Genomic DNA, 20175 nt, shown 5'->3' on the forward strand with positions numbered 1-20175 from the left:
AGCTCAGGTTTGACCGAACTTTAGTCCAAAGTTCAGTTCGGGTAGCAGAACTGTACCCGAACTCCATAGAAATCTGCGGGGGCCTGAATACTCTCTCTCTCTCTCGTAAACAAGAAGTCCATGTTCGTTCGCTCATCTCTAATCCTGTGCAGTCAGTGTGTGATGTATGGCAGTCCCCCGTCCTGGCAGCCCCCCGTCCTGGCAGTGCCGGTGACACATCAGCCTTCTTCTGCTCGGCCCCAGGATGAATTGTGCACGGTCCGTCCTCTGGTCACAGCGCTGGAGCCATCTCCTCCTGCTGGTGCTGGATACCGTCCCATCTGCTGCTTCATTATTACTATTATTATTTATTATTATAGCGCCATTTATTCCATTGGGCTTTACATGTGAGAGAGGGGTATACATAGAGAAAACAATTACAATAATCTTGAACAAAACGTGACGGCGACTGGTCCAGGAGGAGCGAGGACCCCGCCCGCGAGGGCTCAGTCTCCCATGAATGTGGCCGCTCATGCAGAACGCCGGGTAGATGTCAGATTCCTGCCAGGGCAGCGGGCACAGCTGGCACATGCCACACAGAAGTCATGGATACATTGCATAAAATATGTTCTCTCTAAAGAGAGAAGGACCATGGACGGCGCTGCTGGTGACCGCTCTGTGTTGACCTACACTTGCCCAGGAGCTGAGACATTAAAGGGCACTACCACCTAGAATAAAAATTATAATTACTGTCTGCAAGTAAGCAGCCCCTTAAGAATCAATGTAGTCTCCTTCAACCCAATCCTGTGGACAGCAGGTATAAAAATATGTAGGGTGGCGTTACCCTTTAATCATACTTTGCTGAAGGGCAGTACATATAGTTCAGTAGACCCAAGTCCAACCTTTAATTCTACCGTGTTAATCCAGAGGAAGGTAAAACCTGCAATACCGATGCTAATTGTCCCATATTAGGGGAAAGAAATTACTTCCCGAAACCACAATTAATCCCTGGATTAATTCCATAACCTGTAATATAATATCTAGCAACCAGACCCTTCCCGAACTTGTGTAATGAATCAACCTTCACAACATCATGTCGCAGAGAGTCCTTTAGTCTCACGGCTCATACAGTAAATAGTGCACAGTCTTACTGCATGTACAATAAAGAATCCATAGTCTTCCTGCATTTACTGTAAAGAATCCATAGTTTCACTGCTTGTACAGTAAAGAATCACAGTTTGTGATGTAGGGGAAACCTTTTTTCTTCTATATTCGGAGGATGCCCCCTGTCATTGTTGCAGCCCTTGGTGGGCAGGACCTTGATTGCTCTTCTCTGCACTCTTCCTAGTTCAGCTTTGTCCTTCTTGGATGACGTGGGTCTATACGGTGAATTGCGGATCAGAGATGCCTCGTCTGTCTGTGATATCCTCAGACCCCATCTGAGCCGGTGAGGAGTTTCTATGTCCACCTCAACTAACGAGTTGTGGTCTCCAATTGGGTCCTCCTCCAGTATATGGAGGAGACTCCTCCTTCCAGCCCCTCTTGGTTATCCTACTGCATTATCTTATGGTCCATATATTACTTTAGAAAGCATCTACCTGTTCCTTGGAGGGATTGATTGGCTAACACAATTCTTTAGGTGGATAGTTCAATGCTGTTAGGGTAAAGAACCCTTTCTAGAGATTGAACATTTTTTTTCTCTTGTAACAATGGTGCGCATTGGTTTGTATGGTCACATTGCTTAGCAGTTCACCAGTAAATTGCGTCTGGTACTGGGATTGTACTGGGGTTATATAAATGGAGCTTGTGGAAACATAATCACCAGTCTGCATCCAGCGCGTCACTGTAAGCAATAATGAGAGCTGTATCGCGCCCTTCATCCTCAATTATACGTCTTCCTAACGATTGTGCGCTCCTGCGACTGAATGATGGAATTATGGAGATGAAGATTTCACTTCAAGCTGTTTATGTAAATGACACTAAAGTGATGTGATTGCGGATTTCATCAGATCTGCTGTTATTTATCAGCGCAGGAACAACGCAGAGCGCCGAATATTACCTGCATGTGTAGAGCTCTAAACGGGAGCGATCATCAGAGGAGGAAACTGGGATTTGTGTCACATGTATTTAAAAAAAAAAAAAAAGAATAATCTTGTTTACAGCAGGCTCATTATCATCACAGGCAGGGTTACAATGACTGATAACACCTCTATATACAGTAGATAACACAGGATCCACCATTCACAATAGGTGATGTCACAGCTCACCTCCTCCTGTACAATGACTGATAACACCTCTATACACAGCTGATAACATAGGATCCACCATTCACAGTAGGTGATATCACAGCTCACCTCCTCCTCCTCCTGTACAATGACTGATAACACCTCTATATACAGTAGATAACACAGGATCCACCATTCACAGTAGGTGATATCACAGCTCACCTCCTCCTCCCCCTGTATAATGACTGATAACACCTCTATATACAGTAGGTAACACAGGATCCACCATTCACAATAGGTGATGTCACAGATCACCTCCTCCTCCTGTACAATGACTGATAACACCTCTATATACAGTAGATTACACAGGATCCACCATTCACAGTAGGTGATGTCACAACTCACCTCCTCCTGTACAATGAATGATAACACCTCTATATACAGTAGATAACACAGGATCCACCATTCACAGTAGGTGATATCACAGCTCACCTCCTCCTCCCCCTGTATAATGACTGATAACACCTCTATATACAGTAGATAACACAGGATCCACCATTCACAATAGGTGATATCACAGCTCACCTCCTCCTCCTGTACAATGACTGATAACACCTCTATATACAGTAGATAACACAGGATCCACCATTCACAATAGGTGATATCACAGCTCACCTCCTCCTCCTCCTCCTCCTCCTCCTCCTCCTCTACAATGACTGATAACACTTCTATACACAGCTGATAACATAGGATCCACCATTCACAATAGGTGATGTCACAGCTCACCTCCTCCTCCTGTGCAATGACTGATAACACCTCTATATACAGTAGATAACACAGGATCCACCATTCACAATAGGTGATGTCACAGCTCACCTCCTCCTCCTGTACAATGACTAATAACACCTCTATATACAGTAGATAACACAGGATCCACCATTCACAATAGGTGATATCACAGCTCACCTCCTCCTCCTGTACAATGACTGATAACACCTCTATACACAGCTGATAACATAGGATCCACCATTCACAATAGGTGATGTCACAGCTCATCTCCTCCTCCTCCTCTTCCTGTACAATGACTGAAACACCTCTATATACAGTAAATAACACAGGATCCACCATTCACAATAGGTGACGTCACAGCTCACCTCCTTCCTGTCCTGCACAATGACCTTTGCACACGCTCATTAGATGCTTCAATACAATAGATAGTCTGATCATTGCTGCTCATGTACATATGCATTTCCTGAAACAGTCTAAGTTCTAGTGATCAGTTTTAAATTTTCAAATTTTATTTTTAATAAAAAATAATAAAAAAATAATTTAATTTTAATATAATTGTGATATGAAAAAACAAATATAACACAAAACCCTGATTTAAACAAAATGTAATTTTCTGATAACGCGTCCCCTTTAAAGCCTGGTAATGTATGTAAAGCGCTGCGGAATATGTTGGCGCTATATAAAAATAAAATAAAGATATAAAGAAGATACTTTATAACGGGTTGAACTTGCAGGGGCCCAGATGGACCTGGGGTCATTGTACCAACCCTGGTGTCCGGGTCATAGGGCGGAGACCAGTTACTAATAGCCAATAAGAGAGCTCTATACCTGCTGGCCAAATATGCCCCTCCCCTTTGGCCTTCTCGGCCAATGAGCAGAGCCCAGTAAAGTCTTGTGAAACTTCCTTGGTTTTCAGTAGGGTGCCCCTATGACAAAGCTGGCGGCTCCGGGGAGGAATAACGTTCCTTTTCTCCCTTTCAGTCCGGCAGCCGGGAACCTTTCCTGACGGGATTAATCCCATATCTGCAGGTAGATGGCGCTGTCCGACGTTATGAGGGAGAAAATCTGATAGAGTTTATCTGCACTGACACATTGTAGCAAACTGTCAGAATAAGAGGGAGAATTGTGCTGGCACTGGATACAACTGTAACAAACCCCCAGCTGTGGAAAGTATTAGTTCTGTACAGGTTTACAGGCTCCAGACGATAACTAGACGTTTTCCAATCACATAAATCACAATGTCAGAATATGTCCGATTGTATCACAGATGAAGACGATCTGTCCGTCCTCCTGATACGTCTGTTCTAGTAATTATTTGCCTTTCCCATGAAATAACAGGGGGTGTCTAAACCTTTGCTTCTGCTTTTCCTCTGTTGTTCCTCCTGGTAATATTGGAATAAATGGACAGCTGTCAGTAAGTTGTGTCCTAGCACAGCCCTCCCACGTCTGATCATTGCTGATAGTGATTGTCATGGGAATGCTAACATCCTGTATGTTTCCAGGAAGAACAACAGAGGAACGGCACAATGCAGAGCTGTAAGACTCATGGGGAGTGAGCTGCCGTGTCTGGCTTTATGTATAACTGCCTGCAGAGCGTACAGCATCCTGCATCCCATCCCCCGATGCTGAGCGCTGGGTCTCTGCACAGCTCAGCTCTGCTCTGACGTCCGCCGCTTACAGCAGTCTCCATCTACAGTTCAGGGGTGCTGAACGTGAACGATGAGATTGTGAGGTCATGTCCGTCCTCCTTCCGTTCATCAGGGATTTTCCTCCCCCAGAACTATCCATTGTGCTCCGCCATATCGTACAGTACAGAGTGTAACCCACCGACAGACGCATCAGACACCTTCAAATTGCCATCCAAATTGGCCTGATTTCCCCGGCGGCTCAGCCCGTCACATTCTCGGATGAAGCCGAATCTATCAAATCAAAACAAGGAACAATCAGATCCGGAGAAAATAACACTTAAAGATAATGTCACTTATCAGAGAAGAGTCTGGTCATCTCCGGCTCAGACCATCTCCCCGCACTGTGCCGCTCCAGCTCATCTTCGTGTCTTACACGTTGCAGAAGCAGACAATATTCATGTTATAAAAGGGATGTTCCTGCATCAGTAAGTGCTGGCATCGCTATCTTTATAACCAGAAGACAGTGGAGATGGCGTGGAGGATCAGGACCAGGTGACTCCTGCAGGTTTTGAATAAAGACCATTTTTATATGCAAAAAAATATAATGGCTTTCACACGGCTTTATCTCATAATCTGGTCTCCCAGTCTCCTCCTCAAGCAGGTTCCTGTCCTCTGCATCCCTCTGTACTCGCTGTAACTGCCCTCCTATTGTCATGACCCTTAAATGCAGCGAGACATCACTTGAGAAAGAAGGTCCCGGCAATCTGCAAATACTCAACGTGTGCACATCGCCTTAAGGCCCCGTCACACTTAGCGACGCTGCAGCGATCCCGACAACGATACGACCTGTCAGGGATCGTTGCTGCGTCGCTATGTGGTCGCTGGTGAGCTGTCAAACAGGCAGGCTCACCAACGATCAGGGGAGCAGCGACATTGTGGAAAGAATCTTTCCACGATGTCCTGCTCCTGGTTACCAGCCTGCTGAAGCAGGAGCAGGCTGGTAACTATGGTAAACATCGGGTTACTAGGGGCACACGCGCACTTGGTAACCCGCTGTTTATCATGGTTACCACTCTGCTACAGTGAGCGGGAGGTTACCGCTCACTTTAGCAGGCTCGTAACCATGATAAACAGCGGGTTACTAGGAGTGCGTGTGCCCCTAGTAACCCGCTGTTTACCATGGTTACCAGCCTGATCGCTGCTCCCGCTGGTCACACACAGCGATGTGTGCTGACCAGCGGGAGGGAAAGGACCAAAAAATGGTCCAGGACATTCCGCAGCGATCAGCGACCTCACAGCAGGGGCCTGATCGCTGCAAAGTGTCACACATAGCGACATCGCTGGTGAGATCGCTGTTGCGTCACCAAAACCGTGACACAGCAGCGATCTCGCTAGCGATCTCACTATGTGAGACGGGGGCTTTAGGCTGTTGCTCATTTGCTCCACCCTGCTCTTTACTGCAGCTCTACTTGTTCAGATTGGCTTCTGGGTATCGGTGCAATGAGAAAAAGGGGATTACGAGGAAACTGCTGCACGTGGAACATGACAGGGGAGCCATAAAGATGTTCTCAAGTTTTAGAAACCACCTGTCCCTGACTGAAGTTTGTATTAAAAAGCGATCTGTGCTTTACTCACCCTCCCAGGGTCCAACGCGGAGTGTCCAGTCCACCATTGCTACCAGTTTATCTGAAGTGCTAACCGAACTTAACGGCCCCACCAAAATTAACGGCATGAGCTGCTCAAAGCCTCTGACCTCCGTTATTGGCTGCGGCACTGTTGATGTGATGTCAGCGCTGCAGGCAATGAATGACACAAGGAGCACTGGAAAGACAATGTTGGACCCGGGGAGTGTGAGTAAAGCACAGTTTGTTTGATATTTTTAAACAAACAGCAGCCTGGAGAGGTGAGGGGGGGGGGCAATTGTTTTATGAAATTGGAAAACCCCTTTAATAACAAGGAGAGGGCTGGAGATCTGCCTTTAAGAAGCTTAGCCAAACATCTAGGTTGAGTTGAATTATTCTTTGTCTCCTCCAGTTTTGCTTGTTGGTTGCAGCGAATCTGCCCATGGTGGACATCTCCAAGTTCTTCTTATTATGATTGATCTATACGTTTCTGCTCTATTTTAGGTAACAACCTCGACGCCATCCATGACATAACCGTGGCTTACCCTCACAACATTCCTCAAACCGAGAAACACATCCTTCATGGCAACTTCCCCAAGGAGATCCACTTCCACGTCCGTAGGTATCCTGTCAGCAGCCTGCCCGCCTCTAAGGAAGACCTCCAGCTGTGGTGCCAGGAACGCTGGAAGGAGAAGGAAGAGCGGCTGCGGACCTTCTACGAAGGAGAGAAATACTTTGACGTCACGAGACGCAGTCGGATCCCTCCTTGCAAATCGGAGCTCAGGGTGCACGTGATAAAGTTTGCTTCCTTGCTGTACTGGACAGTCTTCGTCGTTGTGTCCTTTTACCTCATCTACCTGTACAGCATAGTCCGGTGGTACACCGTCGTCATGATTGTCATTTTTGTCCTTCAGGAAAAGTACTGTGGAGGACTTGAGCTCATCGAGCTGGCATGCCACCGATATCATACCGTCCGGCAAGCCGCAAGAGGCAAACAGGAGTAAGGCAGGGCTGTGTATGTATGATACTTTTGTAATGTCTACCATACTGTGCATGTGGACCAGGTAACCCAGGGCTCTCGAATATGCTGAGATTTGTAGTTTGTCAGCTCTTGGAAAGCCTCAGGTAGCCCACACTACATGGAAACCTTACAAGAATTCCATAGGCTAAAATTGATGGGAATACCTGAGTTGGAACCATTACCAATTCCCGGAGCAACCTCCACCCAAGGCGAAGAGCTGGTCTTCATCAAACCACTCAAAGGTCTACAAAATCTTGACTTGTCGTCAATGTTGCTAGTCCTTGGAAGAAGCTCCACTTTGCAAGCTCCGAAGAAAAGTCTTTTCGGATCACTGATCAGCATCAACGCGATTTTGAAACCTACAAGTCGCCTTCTTACCAGGAACGATCATGGGTCCCGACTATCAGATAAAAGATGGAATTCCCTTTTGCATATTTCCAGTTATCTATTCTATTGTACTCTTAAGGAACATTTTACACAACATCATAGGAAAAAAACACAGATCTTACAGCCTCATTAAATGGAGTTAGACACTTTCACAAAAGTTAAGCATATTATATTACCGAATGTATTCAAAGGGTTAATCTGTCGTCCCTTTTTTAAGGGATCTCCAGTAAAATACTGGGAAAATGTAAAAGTTGTGTGTTCTTACGTGGAAGTTTTTTTGTGTAATGTTATCTGTTCACTCGACAATCAGGAGTTTTCTTAATTCTGTGTGTGTGGGTTTGTGCAACATTGTTTATCTTCAATATTTTATTTTGTTTTTTTATTTTTTTCATAAAATCCTGCCACAAAGATTTGGAGCCAATGGGCGGCAGATGTTCCCGTTGATAAAGTTGCGTCCATTGATGTAGATCCAGTATAAGCAGAGCTTCGCTAGATAACTACCACTTTTATTTGGGAGTTTTGCTTGTTTTTTTTCACACCTCTCCTTTAAGGACTGGTGCACCATTGTAAATGCTTCAGATTTTAGCTGTCCCCTTTCAATATTTAGTTAAGCACTTTTTTTTTTTTTTTTTTTTAGATCATAACTGGAGTGAGGTGAGGAGTTCAGAAATAATTCAGGGAAAATATAGCTTGACCTATACAGAAATCCACTACGATTGGTTGTGTTCCTCTCCATGGATTGCCACATTAACCCCCAAATCAGGACTACCTAGAAAATCAGTGCAGTCAGTCCATATGATAGACCCATGCCCACATTGTACTTTCATAGGGGTCTTTCTAGGTAATAGAGGAAGGTAACCAGAGCTAAAACCAGGGACTAGTTTTTCTAGACTGGTTCAAACCAATTCAGTGGTGTTGATCTTGAGAAAATGGGCTCCTTGGAATAACCCTTCATTAAAATACTGTAGACCCACCACTTTGTGATTTGGCGCATAAAATGATCTGAATTGTAAAATATGTCCTATCAGAGTATCCATAGGGCCGTGAATATCGCGGTAATATCGGCATATGGACCATTATCTTCTAGATATATTCTCATCTAGTCTACCATAAAATGATGAATCACAACCCATAATTTTTCATCATGGAACATACAGGTCCCCTCATGGGCCTGACAGTTATCCAGGGCCTTGTATATCTCCACCATCCAAGCAGTTCCCCCGGAGTCACGAGTTGAACTTCATGGTTTCATTAATGACCCAAACTTGAGGTCTTAGATATTGGAGTATGAGCTCTGAATAATGTGTAATGACCCTTGACTTCTGTTTGATCCAGATTGTCCTCCATCTTCTAAAACACTGATCTGTTTCGGGTCATCCCTCTTTTTTTTTTTTTTTTAAGCTCTTATGTAGCTACCGACACTCGGTCTGTTACTATTCTTGAAAATGATCCAAGATTTAGAACGTTCTATCAGACAATGGCGCTTTTAGAAGTTTATGGTTAATACACGTTGGTTAAACTAACGTTCGACAATCAGGAATTTCTGACAATCCGGCACTCCTTTATTGTAGGATTGAAACTGTAATTTATTATCTGCTGCTATTGAGTATCCACATGTGGGACGATGCGGACGATGTCTTCGTGGGACTGCATGGTTTATGTAACTCAAATTTTTCAACACCATTCTTTAAAACTATACCGGTCGTCATCAGATCGGCTTTCAAGGGTCACGTAAAATATGTGACAGATTCCGCAAAGTTTACACAATCAAAAAAGACATCAACATGAAAGTCAATAATTCTTATATCCTCTTCCAAAATTATCCATGGCCGTCATCAGTTCTCAAATTAAAGGCAGCTCTTGTTGGCATGCTTCCTTGACGTCCTACCTTGACACAGACACAAATCTTATTTTCCTTCTCTATCAATTTAATTGGAACTTGAGGATCGTCTGTCTCCAGCCATAAAAAATCTCTGTCCAAATTGTATGCGGGACCCTATCTAACCCAACCTCCGCGTTTTAGAAGGTGTTTGGACATAGGCTCATCATGCTAAATCATCTTCCAACGTTACTGACGTGCCGTGTTTATAGACCTTTAACACTTTTTCGGAGGTTGCTTAGTGCCTCTTCCTTTTTCTTGGAGATAAATTGATGCTTAAGGAAACGTTATTTTCCCTACAGGCTTTGTTTCCTCCTCACAGAGATCACTTTCCAACAAGAAGCTTTGGGTGGAAAAATAAAGTGAGTTTTATTCTTCATTATAACTGGTTGTTACCCATGAGACCACAATGTTTTTTTTTGTAAATGGCAATATCACAAGCTCATATGTAGGAATACATGTCTTGTTCTGGACCAAGACCAGGAAAACTTGCAATCAGCTTCTATACTGCTTGACCACCCATCGTTATGTTTGAAAAACGTCATAGGAAAAACAATATTGACCATTGGAGAACCTAAAACGTATTCAGTAAAACCAGATCTGGCGTAGACTGGTAACACAGAATGGTCTCATTTTTGCACCATAGGCGGCCAATGGAGTGGAATCGGAACTTGAGCAAAAAGGTCTACAGAGACAAAAAACAGATGTTTATGCACAAAAGAATATATGGCGTCAGAGACAGAAGGTATCTGCTGAAACTTCCAGCAAAAAAAGTTTTTTTTTTCCATGGGAAATCCATCTCTGACCTAATATTCCATATGAATGTTCATCCAATTTATATATTAATGGCTTGGCTTCATTTTGGATAAAGAGGAGCCGCACAAAGGGGTCTTAGTGAAGAGCGAGTATGCTCTCTTAACCCTTTCGGCGAGCATGCTGTGGTGCTCACCGAGTATCTTAAGTGTGCTCGGGTGTTGTGTTTTAGTCACTCCGTGCTCATGATTTGCGACTGTTTAACAGCTTTAATACATGTGAGGAATGCCTAAGAAACAAGCATTCCTCGCATGTATTAAAGCTGTTAAACAGTCGCAAATCATGAGCACAGCAGTGACTAAAACATAACACCCGAGCATGCTCATAAATCTCGAGTATCGAGCATGCTCGCTCACCACTAGTCCTTATATGTTCTAGTTGGGCTCGTGGATATGGATGTCTTCATGAACTGCCTTCAATTGCCTGCTGTAGGTTTTAGATTTATTTTTTTTTAGAGGCTCCAACTGATGTCAGGATCTAGACATCTAATATACATGGAATGGCTAGATCATGACTTCTGATGGCTCTCGTTTTTCTCAAGATAGGTGGTGAGGATACATCGGGGAGCTACTCCTCTTCTCCGCTTACACTACTAATGAATTGACCAATTCATGTCCAAAATAAATTTTTGTCGACATTACGGGAATGGCCTCCGTTATGACCACTTATGAAAGAGTTTGACTCAACTGTTCGGTTGCTGTATTTACTCTTTAACTTGGTTCACCCAACTTTGATGGCTCTGTTTATACAAGATAGGTCATCGAAAGGGCCTTTTACGCAAACCAACAACGAAGTATCAATATTCTTACAGTCTGGAGATGGTTCACATTTACGTGCTTGAACAATCAGTTTCCTTAATGGTGAACAATCATTTTTGATCTTTATGTAAGAAGGCCTTAAAACTATAAACAGCCTCATGCAGGACAATCCACCCACCTGTCCCAGATATAATACTTTAGGTCCATGCCAATATGTCTTGCCCAGTCTAATCGCCTTAGCCATGATATCATCTTGTGCGAATCTGCCATTCAAAAATAATTCACCAACTGGTCGAAGTCCCGTCATGCTCCTGGACTCTAAGCTCTGATGATACGCAGGTTAGATCATCTATCAAAGACATTGAATGCTTGTGATAAAACCTGACCACTGCCTTGGTGTAATCCATCCATTACGTTTGGGACAACATAGTTTCCGATGTCACGAATAGCCCCATCAGGAAATGAAAAAGCATCTCTACCATGGCTTCTGTGAACACAATTTACCATCCTTTTTTTTTTCTTTATTTGCCCATTGGGTCATCGTGGCGTGCAATAAAAATTAATGGGAGCCCCTAAGTTGGAACCATTACCGATTTTCAGATGGTGTCCACCCAAGACGAAGAGCTATTCTTCATCGAACTGGTTGAAACTTTGACTTCTCATCATCCGTTTCATTGTTGCGAGTCCTCAAAGGAATCAATATATGGAGGTTGAAGAAATGTCTTTTCAGAACTCTTGACCAGCACTAACGGGACCTGGACCACTTAGACAGCACCAAGTCCTCTTCTCTCTGGGAACCATCTTCGAGTTCAGACCCATCAGATGGAAGGCGAAATTCCCTGTTGCGTATTTCCAATTTTCTTCACAATTATATTTTTAAGGAACATTCTGCCCATCTTCATACAAAAAAAAAAAAAAAAGTTAAGTTACAGTTCTGCGAAAGTTAAGCATCCTGTATCCCTGAATGTATATGAAGGGTTAGTATAACGTCACTTTTAAACGGATCTCCCACAAAATACCGGCAAAATCCAAAAATTGTGTTTCTGCTGGAAGGTTTTGTGTAACACTATTTGTCTGATAGACAATCGGGAGTTTCCTTTATACTGTGTGTTCATACTTCTTTATTTTGTGTTTTTTTTTTTTTATTTATTTTTTTCATAAAATCCTGCCACAAAGAATAACAGCCATAGGGTGGCAAACGTGCGGGTTATAAATATGTAAAGTTGCGTCCATTGATTTAAAATCAAAATAAAATATTTATATGGGAGGATGATTATTTTTACATTTGCCTCTTTTTAAAGGGTTTTATTACCGTCTTCATAGATGGGTATTGTGGGATAGGTCTTGTAAAAACAAACACATTAGCAATTTAGTCTTTGTTAAAAATTTTAGCCGTTCTTGAGATATTAATATTTTTGTATACCGCTTGTTGCCTTTGCTAGACAGCAGTGGTGGTCGGTCTCCTAGGCAACGAGTTGTAAAGAAAAGTGGTAATATCTTATGAACAGATGCAAATTTTAATAAATGGTAAATTGCAAAAGTGCTGGTTTCTACTAGTAGTACAACAACAACACTCGTCTATGAAGATGGGAATAACCCTTTAAGGACTGGTAAACCACTGAGGATACCATAGGTCTCATTGTGCCCTTTCCACATTTAGTTGCGCACTCCTTCCTAAGAGCCGGGTCTTTTATAATGAGCCCATAACCTCCTACAGGAAACCTGAGGATCGATCACCCCAGGGTTGTAATGGGATAAGCGCCATATCATATCCATCAATGACTGGTAGTAAATACTTCGTAACTGCACTTTATATTACAGATGAATTACAATATTTTATACGCGCTCCCTCTTCCTTCCCACATGGAATAAAATCCCATCTGTGTTTTTTTAGCTTTTCTGTTAATGGAGCCATCCATAGTGGAAGTGATGTGCGGCACTATAGCGCTATATGGCGTGTATACGTCCTTCGAGGGCTTTTTACTGGGTTTATTTATATTGTTCGGCTTTTAATGATTGTTTTCTGTTTGATATTCTGATCCTCTTTCTTTGTCCCATAATCCTTGTTTCATCCCTTTATCAGCCGGCACAGTCCCTTCCTCTGATGTCTTCACTCATTTCACTTTGTAATCATTTGTGAAGGGATCAAATGTGTTGTAGACTCTTTTGAAAAGTGCATTGCTATTGTATACAAATAAAAAACTAAAAAGATGAAAACTTTTCACATCCTCACTTTTAATATTTTGCATATGAAATCAGTAAAATGACTCCCTTTGAGTGCATCTGTCACTGGCACACAATGGAGAAGACGGGAATGTAGCCATAGAAGGTGCACAGGTAACCAGTGCTGCTGGACAATGGTGCCCCGGGGAGCGCGCACGGCTATAAGAACACTGGTATAAATGTTAGTTAGCGCCCTAACATTGTACACCTCTAGAGGATGACCAAGTGTACGGTCCACAAAAATGTTAGAGTATTTCCATTTCACAATTTACTTAAAGATTTCAATTACATATGGAGTCCTACATTACACCCCAGAGCTGCACTCACTATTCTGCTGGTGCAGTCACTGTGTACATACATTACATTACTGATCCTGAGTTACATCCTGTATTATACTCCAGAGCTGCACTCACTATTCTGCTGGTGCAGTCACTGTGTACATACATTACATTACTGATCCTGAGTTACATCCTGTATTATACTCCAGAGCTGCACTCACTATTCTGCTGGTGCAGTCACTGTGTACATACATTACATTACTGATCCTGAGTTACATCCTGTATTATACTCCAGAGCTGCACTCACTATTCTGCTGGTGCAGTCACTGTGTACATACATTACATTACTGATCCTGAGTTACATCCTGTATTATACTCCAGAGCTGCACTCACTATTCTGCTGGTGCAGTCACTGTGTACATACATTACATTACTGATCCTGAGTTACATCCTGTATTATACTCCAGAGCTGCTCTCACTATTCTGCTGGTGCAGTCACTGTGTACATACATTACATTACTGATCCGGAGTTACATCCTGTATTATACTCCGGAGCTGCACTCGCTATTCTGCTGATTGTCACTGTGTACATGCAGTGGTGTGAAAGTCTTTGCCCCTTCCTGATTTCTTATTCTTTTGCATGTTGGTCACTTAAATGTTTCAGATCCCAAAACAAATGTAAGTATTAGACAAAGATAACACAATTAAACACAAAATGCAGTTTTTAAATGAAGGTCTTTATTATTAGGGTAAAAAAGAAATCCAAACCTACAGGCCCTGTGTGAAAAAGTGATTGCCCCCTCCCATTAAAACATAAATTAAAGGGAATCTGTCATGTCTTATCTACTATGTAAACTGCCCCCATAACGTTGTTAGTGATGCAATGTGCATCGCTAACACGCTTTTTTTCATTGTAATTGGTGCAAATATAATGAGTTTTATATTTTTACATGTATATTTACATTTTATCTACAGTACAGACCAAAAGTTTGGACACACCTTCTCATTTAAAGATTTTTCTGTATTTTCATGACTATGAAAATTGTACATTCACACTGAAGGCATCAAAACTATGAATTAACACATGTGGAATTATATACTTAACAAAAAAGTGTGAAACAACTGAAAATATGTCTTATATTCTAGGTTCTTCAAAGTAGCCACCTTTTGCTTTGATGACTGCTCTGCACACTCTTGGCATTCTCTTGATGAGCTTCAAGAGGTAGTCACCGGAAATGGTCTTCCAACAATCTTGAAGGAGTTCCCAGAGATGCTTAGCACTTGTTGGCCCTTTTGCCTTCACTCTGCGGTCCAGCTCACCCCAAACCAACTCGATTGGGTTCAGGTCTGGTGACTGTGGAGGCTAGGTCATCTGGCGTAGCAATCCATCACTCTCCAGCTTGGTCAAATAGCCCTTACACAGCCTGGAGGTGTGTTTGAGGTCATTGTCCTGTTGAAAAATAAATGATGGTCCAACTAAACACAAACCGGATGGGATAGCATGCCGCTGCAAGATGCTGTGGTAGCCATGCTGGTTCAGTATGCCTTCAATTTTGAATAAATCCCCAACAGTGTCACCAGCAAAGCACCCCCACACCATCACACCTCCTCCTCCATGCTTCCCGGTGGGAAACAGGCATGTAGAGTCCATCCGTTCACCTTTTCTGTGTCGCAGAAAGACACGGTGGTTGGAACCAAAGATCTCAAATTTGTACTCATCAGACCAAAGCACAGATTTCCACTGGTCTAATGTCCATTCCTTGTGTTCTTTAGCCCAAACAAGTCCCTTCTGCTTGTTGCCTGTCCTTAGCAGTGGTTTCCTAGCAGCTATTTTACCATGAAGGCCTGCTGCACAAAGTCTCCTCTTAACAGTTGTTGTAGAGATGTGTCTGCTGCTAGAACTCTGTGTGGCTTTGACCTGGTCTCTAATCTGAGCTGCTGTTAACCTGCGACTTCTGAGGCTGGTGACTCAGATAAACTTATCCTCAGAAGCAGAGGTGACTCTTGGTCTTCCTTTCCTGGGGCGGTCCTCATGTGAGCCAGTTTCTTTGTAACGCTTGATGGTTTTTGCAACTGCACTTGGGGACACATTCAAAGTCTTCCCAATTTTTTGCACTGACTGACCTTCATTTCTTAAAGTATTGATGGCCACTCGTTTTTCTTTACTTAGAATTTGTATTATGGCAAGAAAAAAGCAGCTAACAGTCTATTCAGTAGGACTATCAGCTGTGTATCCACCAGACTTCTGCACAACACAACTGATGGTCCCGACCCCATTTATAAGGCAAGAAATCCCACTTATTAAACCTGACAGGGCACACCTGTGAAGTGAAAACCATTTCCGGTGACTACCTCTTGAAGCTCATCAAGAGAATGCCAAGAGTGTGCAAAGCAGTCATCAAAGCAAAAGGTGGCTACTTTGAAGAACCTAGAATATAAGACATATTTTCAATTGTTTCACACTTTTTTGTTAAGTATATAATTCCACATGTGTTAATTCATAGTTTTGATGCCTTCAGTGTGAATGTACAATTTTCATAGTCATGAAAATACAGAAAAATCTTTAAATGAGGTGTGTCCAAACTTTTGGTCTGTACTGTACTTATAATCCTATCTGCTCGTTCAGTCAAAGCGCTGGGAGCCGCGCATGCGCTGTGAGGCTCTGTAGTTTCCAGCTTCACTGCGCATGCGCTATGACGAGGCTGCCCCTGGCGCGTGCGCAGTAAAGTTCCCAGCTCCTGCGAGGCTCCCAGCGCTGGAAGCTTTACTGCCTGACCATGTCATACAGTCCATGCACCCCACAAATATCTGCACTGACTGATATTGCACCCGCACATGACTGAATACGAGGATCACACCCCTATGACTGACAGAGCAGGTAGGATAAGTATATAAAATGTTATATACTCATTATATTTGCACCAATTTTAATGAAAAAAGCGAGTTAGGGATGCACATTGCATCACTAACAATGCTATGGGGGCAGTTTACATAGTAGATAGGACATGACAGGTTCCCTTTAACTGTGGTTTATCACATCTTTGGGAAGCGGAGTTCAATTTCCCTAGCCACACACAGGCCTGATTACTGCCAAACCTGTTCTCAATCAAGAAATCACTTAAATAGGACCTGTCTGACAAAGTAAAGTAGACCAAAACCTCCTCAAAAGCTAGACATGCGGGGATCAGAAGAAATTCAGCAACAAATGAGAAACAAAGTAATTGAGATCAGTCAGTCTGGAAAAGGTTATAAAGCCATTTCTAAAGCTTTGGGACTCCAGTGAACCACAGTGAGAGCCATTATCCACAAATGGTGAAAACTTGGAACAGTGGTGAACCTTCCCAGGAATGGCCGGCCGACCAAAATTACCCCAAGAGCACAGTGACGACTCATCCAAGAGGTCAAAAAAGACGCTACAATAACATCCAAAGAACTGCAGGCCTCACTTGCCTCAGTTAAGGTCAGTGTTCATGAATCCACCATAAGAAAGAGACTGGGAAAAAAATGGCAGCATGGCAGAGTTCCAAGATGAAAACCATTGCTGAGGAAAAAATATAAAGACTCTTCTCAGTTTTGCCAGAAAACATCTTGATGATTGCCAAGACGTTTGGGAGAATACTCTGTGGACTGATGAGACTTTTTGGAAGGTGTATGTCCCATGACATCTGACGTAGAAGTAACACAGCATTTCAGGATAGGAACATCATACCAACAGTAAAATATGGTGGTGGTAGTGTGATGGTCTGGGGCTGTTTTGCAGCTTCAGGACCTGCAAGACTTACTGTAGTAAATGGAACCATGAATTCTGCTGTCTTCCAAAAAATCCTGAAGGAAAATGTCCAGCCATCTGTTCGTGACCTCAAGCTGAAGCGCACTTGCGCACTTGGGTTATGCAGCTGGACAATGATCCAAAACACACCAGCAAGTCCACCTCTGAATGGCTTAAGAAAAACAAAATGAAGACTTTGGAGTGGCCTAGTCAAAGTCCTGTCATTAATCCGATTGAGATGTTGTGGCATGACCTTAAAAAGGCGGTTCATGCTCGGAAACCCTCCAATGTGGCTGAATTACAACAATTCTGCAAAGATGAGTGGCCAAAATTCCTCCAGATCATTGTAAAAGACTCATTGCCAGTTATCACTTGATTTCAGTTGCTGCTAAGGGACCAACCAGTTATTAGGTTTAGGGGAAATCACTTTTTCACACAGGGCCCTGTAGGTTTGGATTTCTTTTTCCTTTAATAATAAAGACCTTCATTTAAAAACTGCATTTGTGGTTACATCCTGTATTATACTCCAGAGCTACACTTATAATTCTCACGGCTTCACAGCTGAAATCTACCGGCATTTCTTGCTGGTTCAGGGTCTGCACAGAGCTTGCTTTAGTGATTTCCTAGGTATTTTCCAAACTGGAGCAGAGTGGCAGATACCAGCCGGACATTAGTGAGTGCCCAGTCCCTCCATTTATTTACCTGTCCGCAGAGCAGGTGAGCGCACAGAACCAGTCACATTGGCAATTGGCATATGAGACTGGCCCAATTTGTATATTGCAGCTGAGCCCTTTCATTTCATAGGTGTAATACCAGACCCAATCTGTGGTCAGGGGTAGCGCTGTTTCTCAAAGTAAGTAGCTTTGTTTTTCTAATCCAGGACAACCAGAATTTCAACTCGCTGTCCTTAAGTCACTACTTCTTGAGCAGTGACTACAGTGTTTCCTCTCGTGGACCACTAAAGTAAGGACAGTGTAAGGACTCGCAAACATCTCATATCTCAGCTTCCTGGACATCTTTTATTTGAGGTTTTGGAGTTAACTGCTGCACTTTGGATTTTTTTTGGCAGCAATCACTTGGTGGTTGCTCTTGGACACATCTGGAGCCTTCACCGTCAGCGAGAGCGCTGCCAGCATGTGACTGCAGTGGTAACGCTCGCTTTCACAGTCATGTGCTTCCAGCTCCAATAATTACAGGCGAGATCTGCAGATAATTAAGGTCTGAGCCACACGCAATTTTATAACCCGCGGAGAATATTGAAGTGCAATTAACTCTTAAAGAGTAAGTGTATGAAGACTATTGCTTCCTTTTATCAGCCTGAAGAGCGGCTGACTGCATGAGAGTTGAATGCAATCTGTTATTAACTGTTATCAGCCAGGTCAATGCCCAACTGCAAGAAGTTCCTTCTCACTCGGAGTTGCATGCAGTGAGTGGAAGATTGACAACCAACCACGTCTACATTTATTTCTGAGATTCTTCCTCAAGTCAAAGCTGCAAGGACTTGCGTCTTCTAGTTCAGCAATGTAGGTGTTATACTCCTGTCCTGGGTATCCCAGGCTCCGCTTCCTTCCCCTGGGTCCGCTGCCCTCCATTGTGCTCCACATTGGGTTTTTCCAGTTGCAGGACCAAAGTCTAACCTCCATCTATCAGAAGTCATCAGGTCTGTGCTTGTGGTCACCTTCTAAGTCTAGATTCAGCTACTTGGTCATCTTCCATGGGCATGTGGTTGTCACATGACTGTCGGAATATGGCTGGAGGAGGTGAGAAATGATGGATGCCACTAGGGTATTTAGAAATAGGGATAGGTCAATAAACCAAACCAGGCAAAAAAAACCTAAATACATCTATGGGGGTAAATAAGGTTTAATACTATCCATTCATGGTTGGATGCCATTCACCCTTCCATGTCTACATACTGCCAGGTCCTCATAGTCATCCATTTGTCTTGCCGCTCATCTAGGGTCATAGATCATTCTAGTGGTGGGCTACTACTGGCTGGACCTCTGGCAGGTAATGTACAATTCAGACCTTTGGTTCTCGTAAGGTTTTCTCTTCTTCTCATCTCGATAATCCCTTGCTGATGACTAATAAAGAATTTTCATAACCTGGTTAATCTGTTTATCTTAATCCGGTGGAATTTGGCGTTCTCCCATAACGTCCAGTCTCCCACAGGTCTAATTAATGACTTGAGAGAAACACGATCCCATGGATGACTTTTTTGGCACTTTGCTGAGATTACGGAAATAGTCTCGCTCCAAAAATAGTAAAACAAAATCTCATTTCTTGTTTCCTTGAGCCGGGTCCAAGTAACACGCCTGGATAATCCAATTTACTGCATAAAGATGGGATAATCTAATGGAACATTTGCAAAAATACTTGCCCCTACTTCAAGTTTTTTTTCCAGTCAGACATAAAGGAAGCTTTGGTTTGTTACATGAAATTCTAAGTCTAATTTCATTCCTTCGTGACTTTCTTGACATTTGTTTGGAAGAATTTGTCTTGTTTTTCCTAAGACGTTTGGCTGGATCTTCTTAAGAGAACCATTGATCGTACAGAACTGTGTCACAGGCATCTCATTCTCCCAACCAGCGCCCCCAAAACAGCTGTCCGATGATGGGTGCCTTGTTTTTTTTCTCTTCCTGGAGAAGAGCTACAGTAATTTGCATTCTTTTGTCCCATGGGGCACTGCCTGTAATTCTTCATTTACCTGCCAAATTTGCTAAAGAGAACCCAATACATCCCAGAAACTTGTCAATAATTCAACTATGGGTTGATTTTCTGCATGTAATAAAGCTGTTAACCTG

General features: G+C 43.0%; 1 protein-coding gene across 2 annotated transcripts in view; it reads left to right on the forward strand.

Annotated features, from left to right (window-relative positions):
• The window catches only part of LCLAT1 (lysocardiolipin acyltransferase 1), a 104461-nt gene extending 91143 nt beyond the window's left edge, over positions 1-13318 (forward strand). For both annotated transcript variants that reach the window (XM_073671800.1, XM_073671801.1), the window contains exon 6: positions 6748-13318. In XM_073671800.1, the coding sequence (XP_073527901.1) occupies positions 6748-7247 (500 nt within the window). In that variant the 3' untranslated portion in view covers positions 7248-13318. The remainder of the gene's footprint in view (positions 1-6747) is intronic.
• The last annotated feature ends 6857 nt before the right edge of the window (positions 13319-20175 follow it).

This window comes from Phyllobates terribilis, unplaced genomic scaffold, assembly GCF_046119375.1.
Source record: "Phyllobates terribilis strain yellow unplaced genomic scaffold, ASM4611937v1 Scaffold_3__8_contigs__length_932513732, whole genome shotgun sequence".
NCBI lineage: Eukaryota > Metazoa > Chordata > Amphibia > Anura > Dendrobatidae > Phyllobates > Phyllobates terribilis.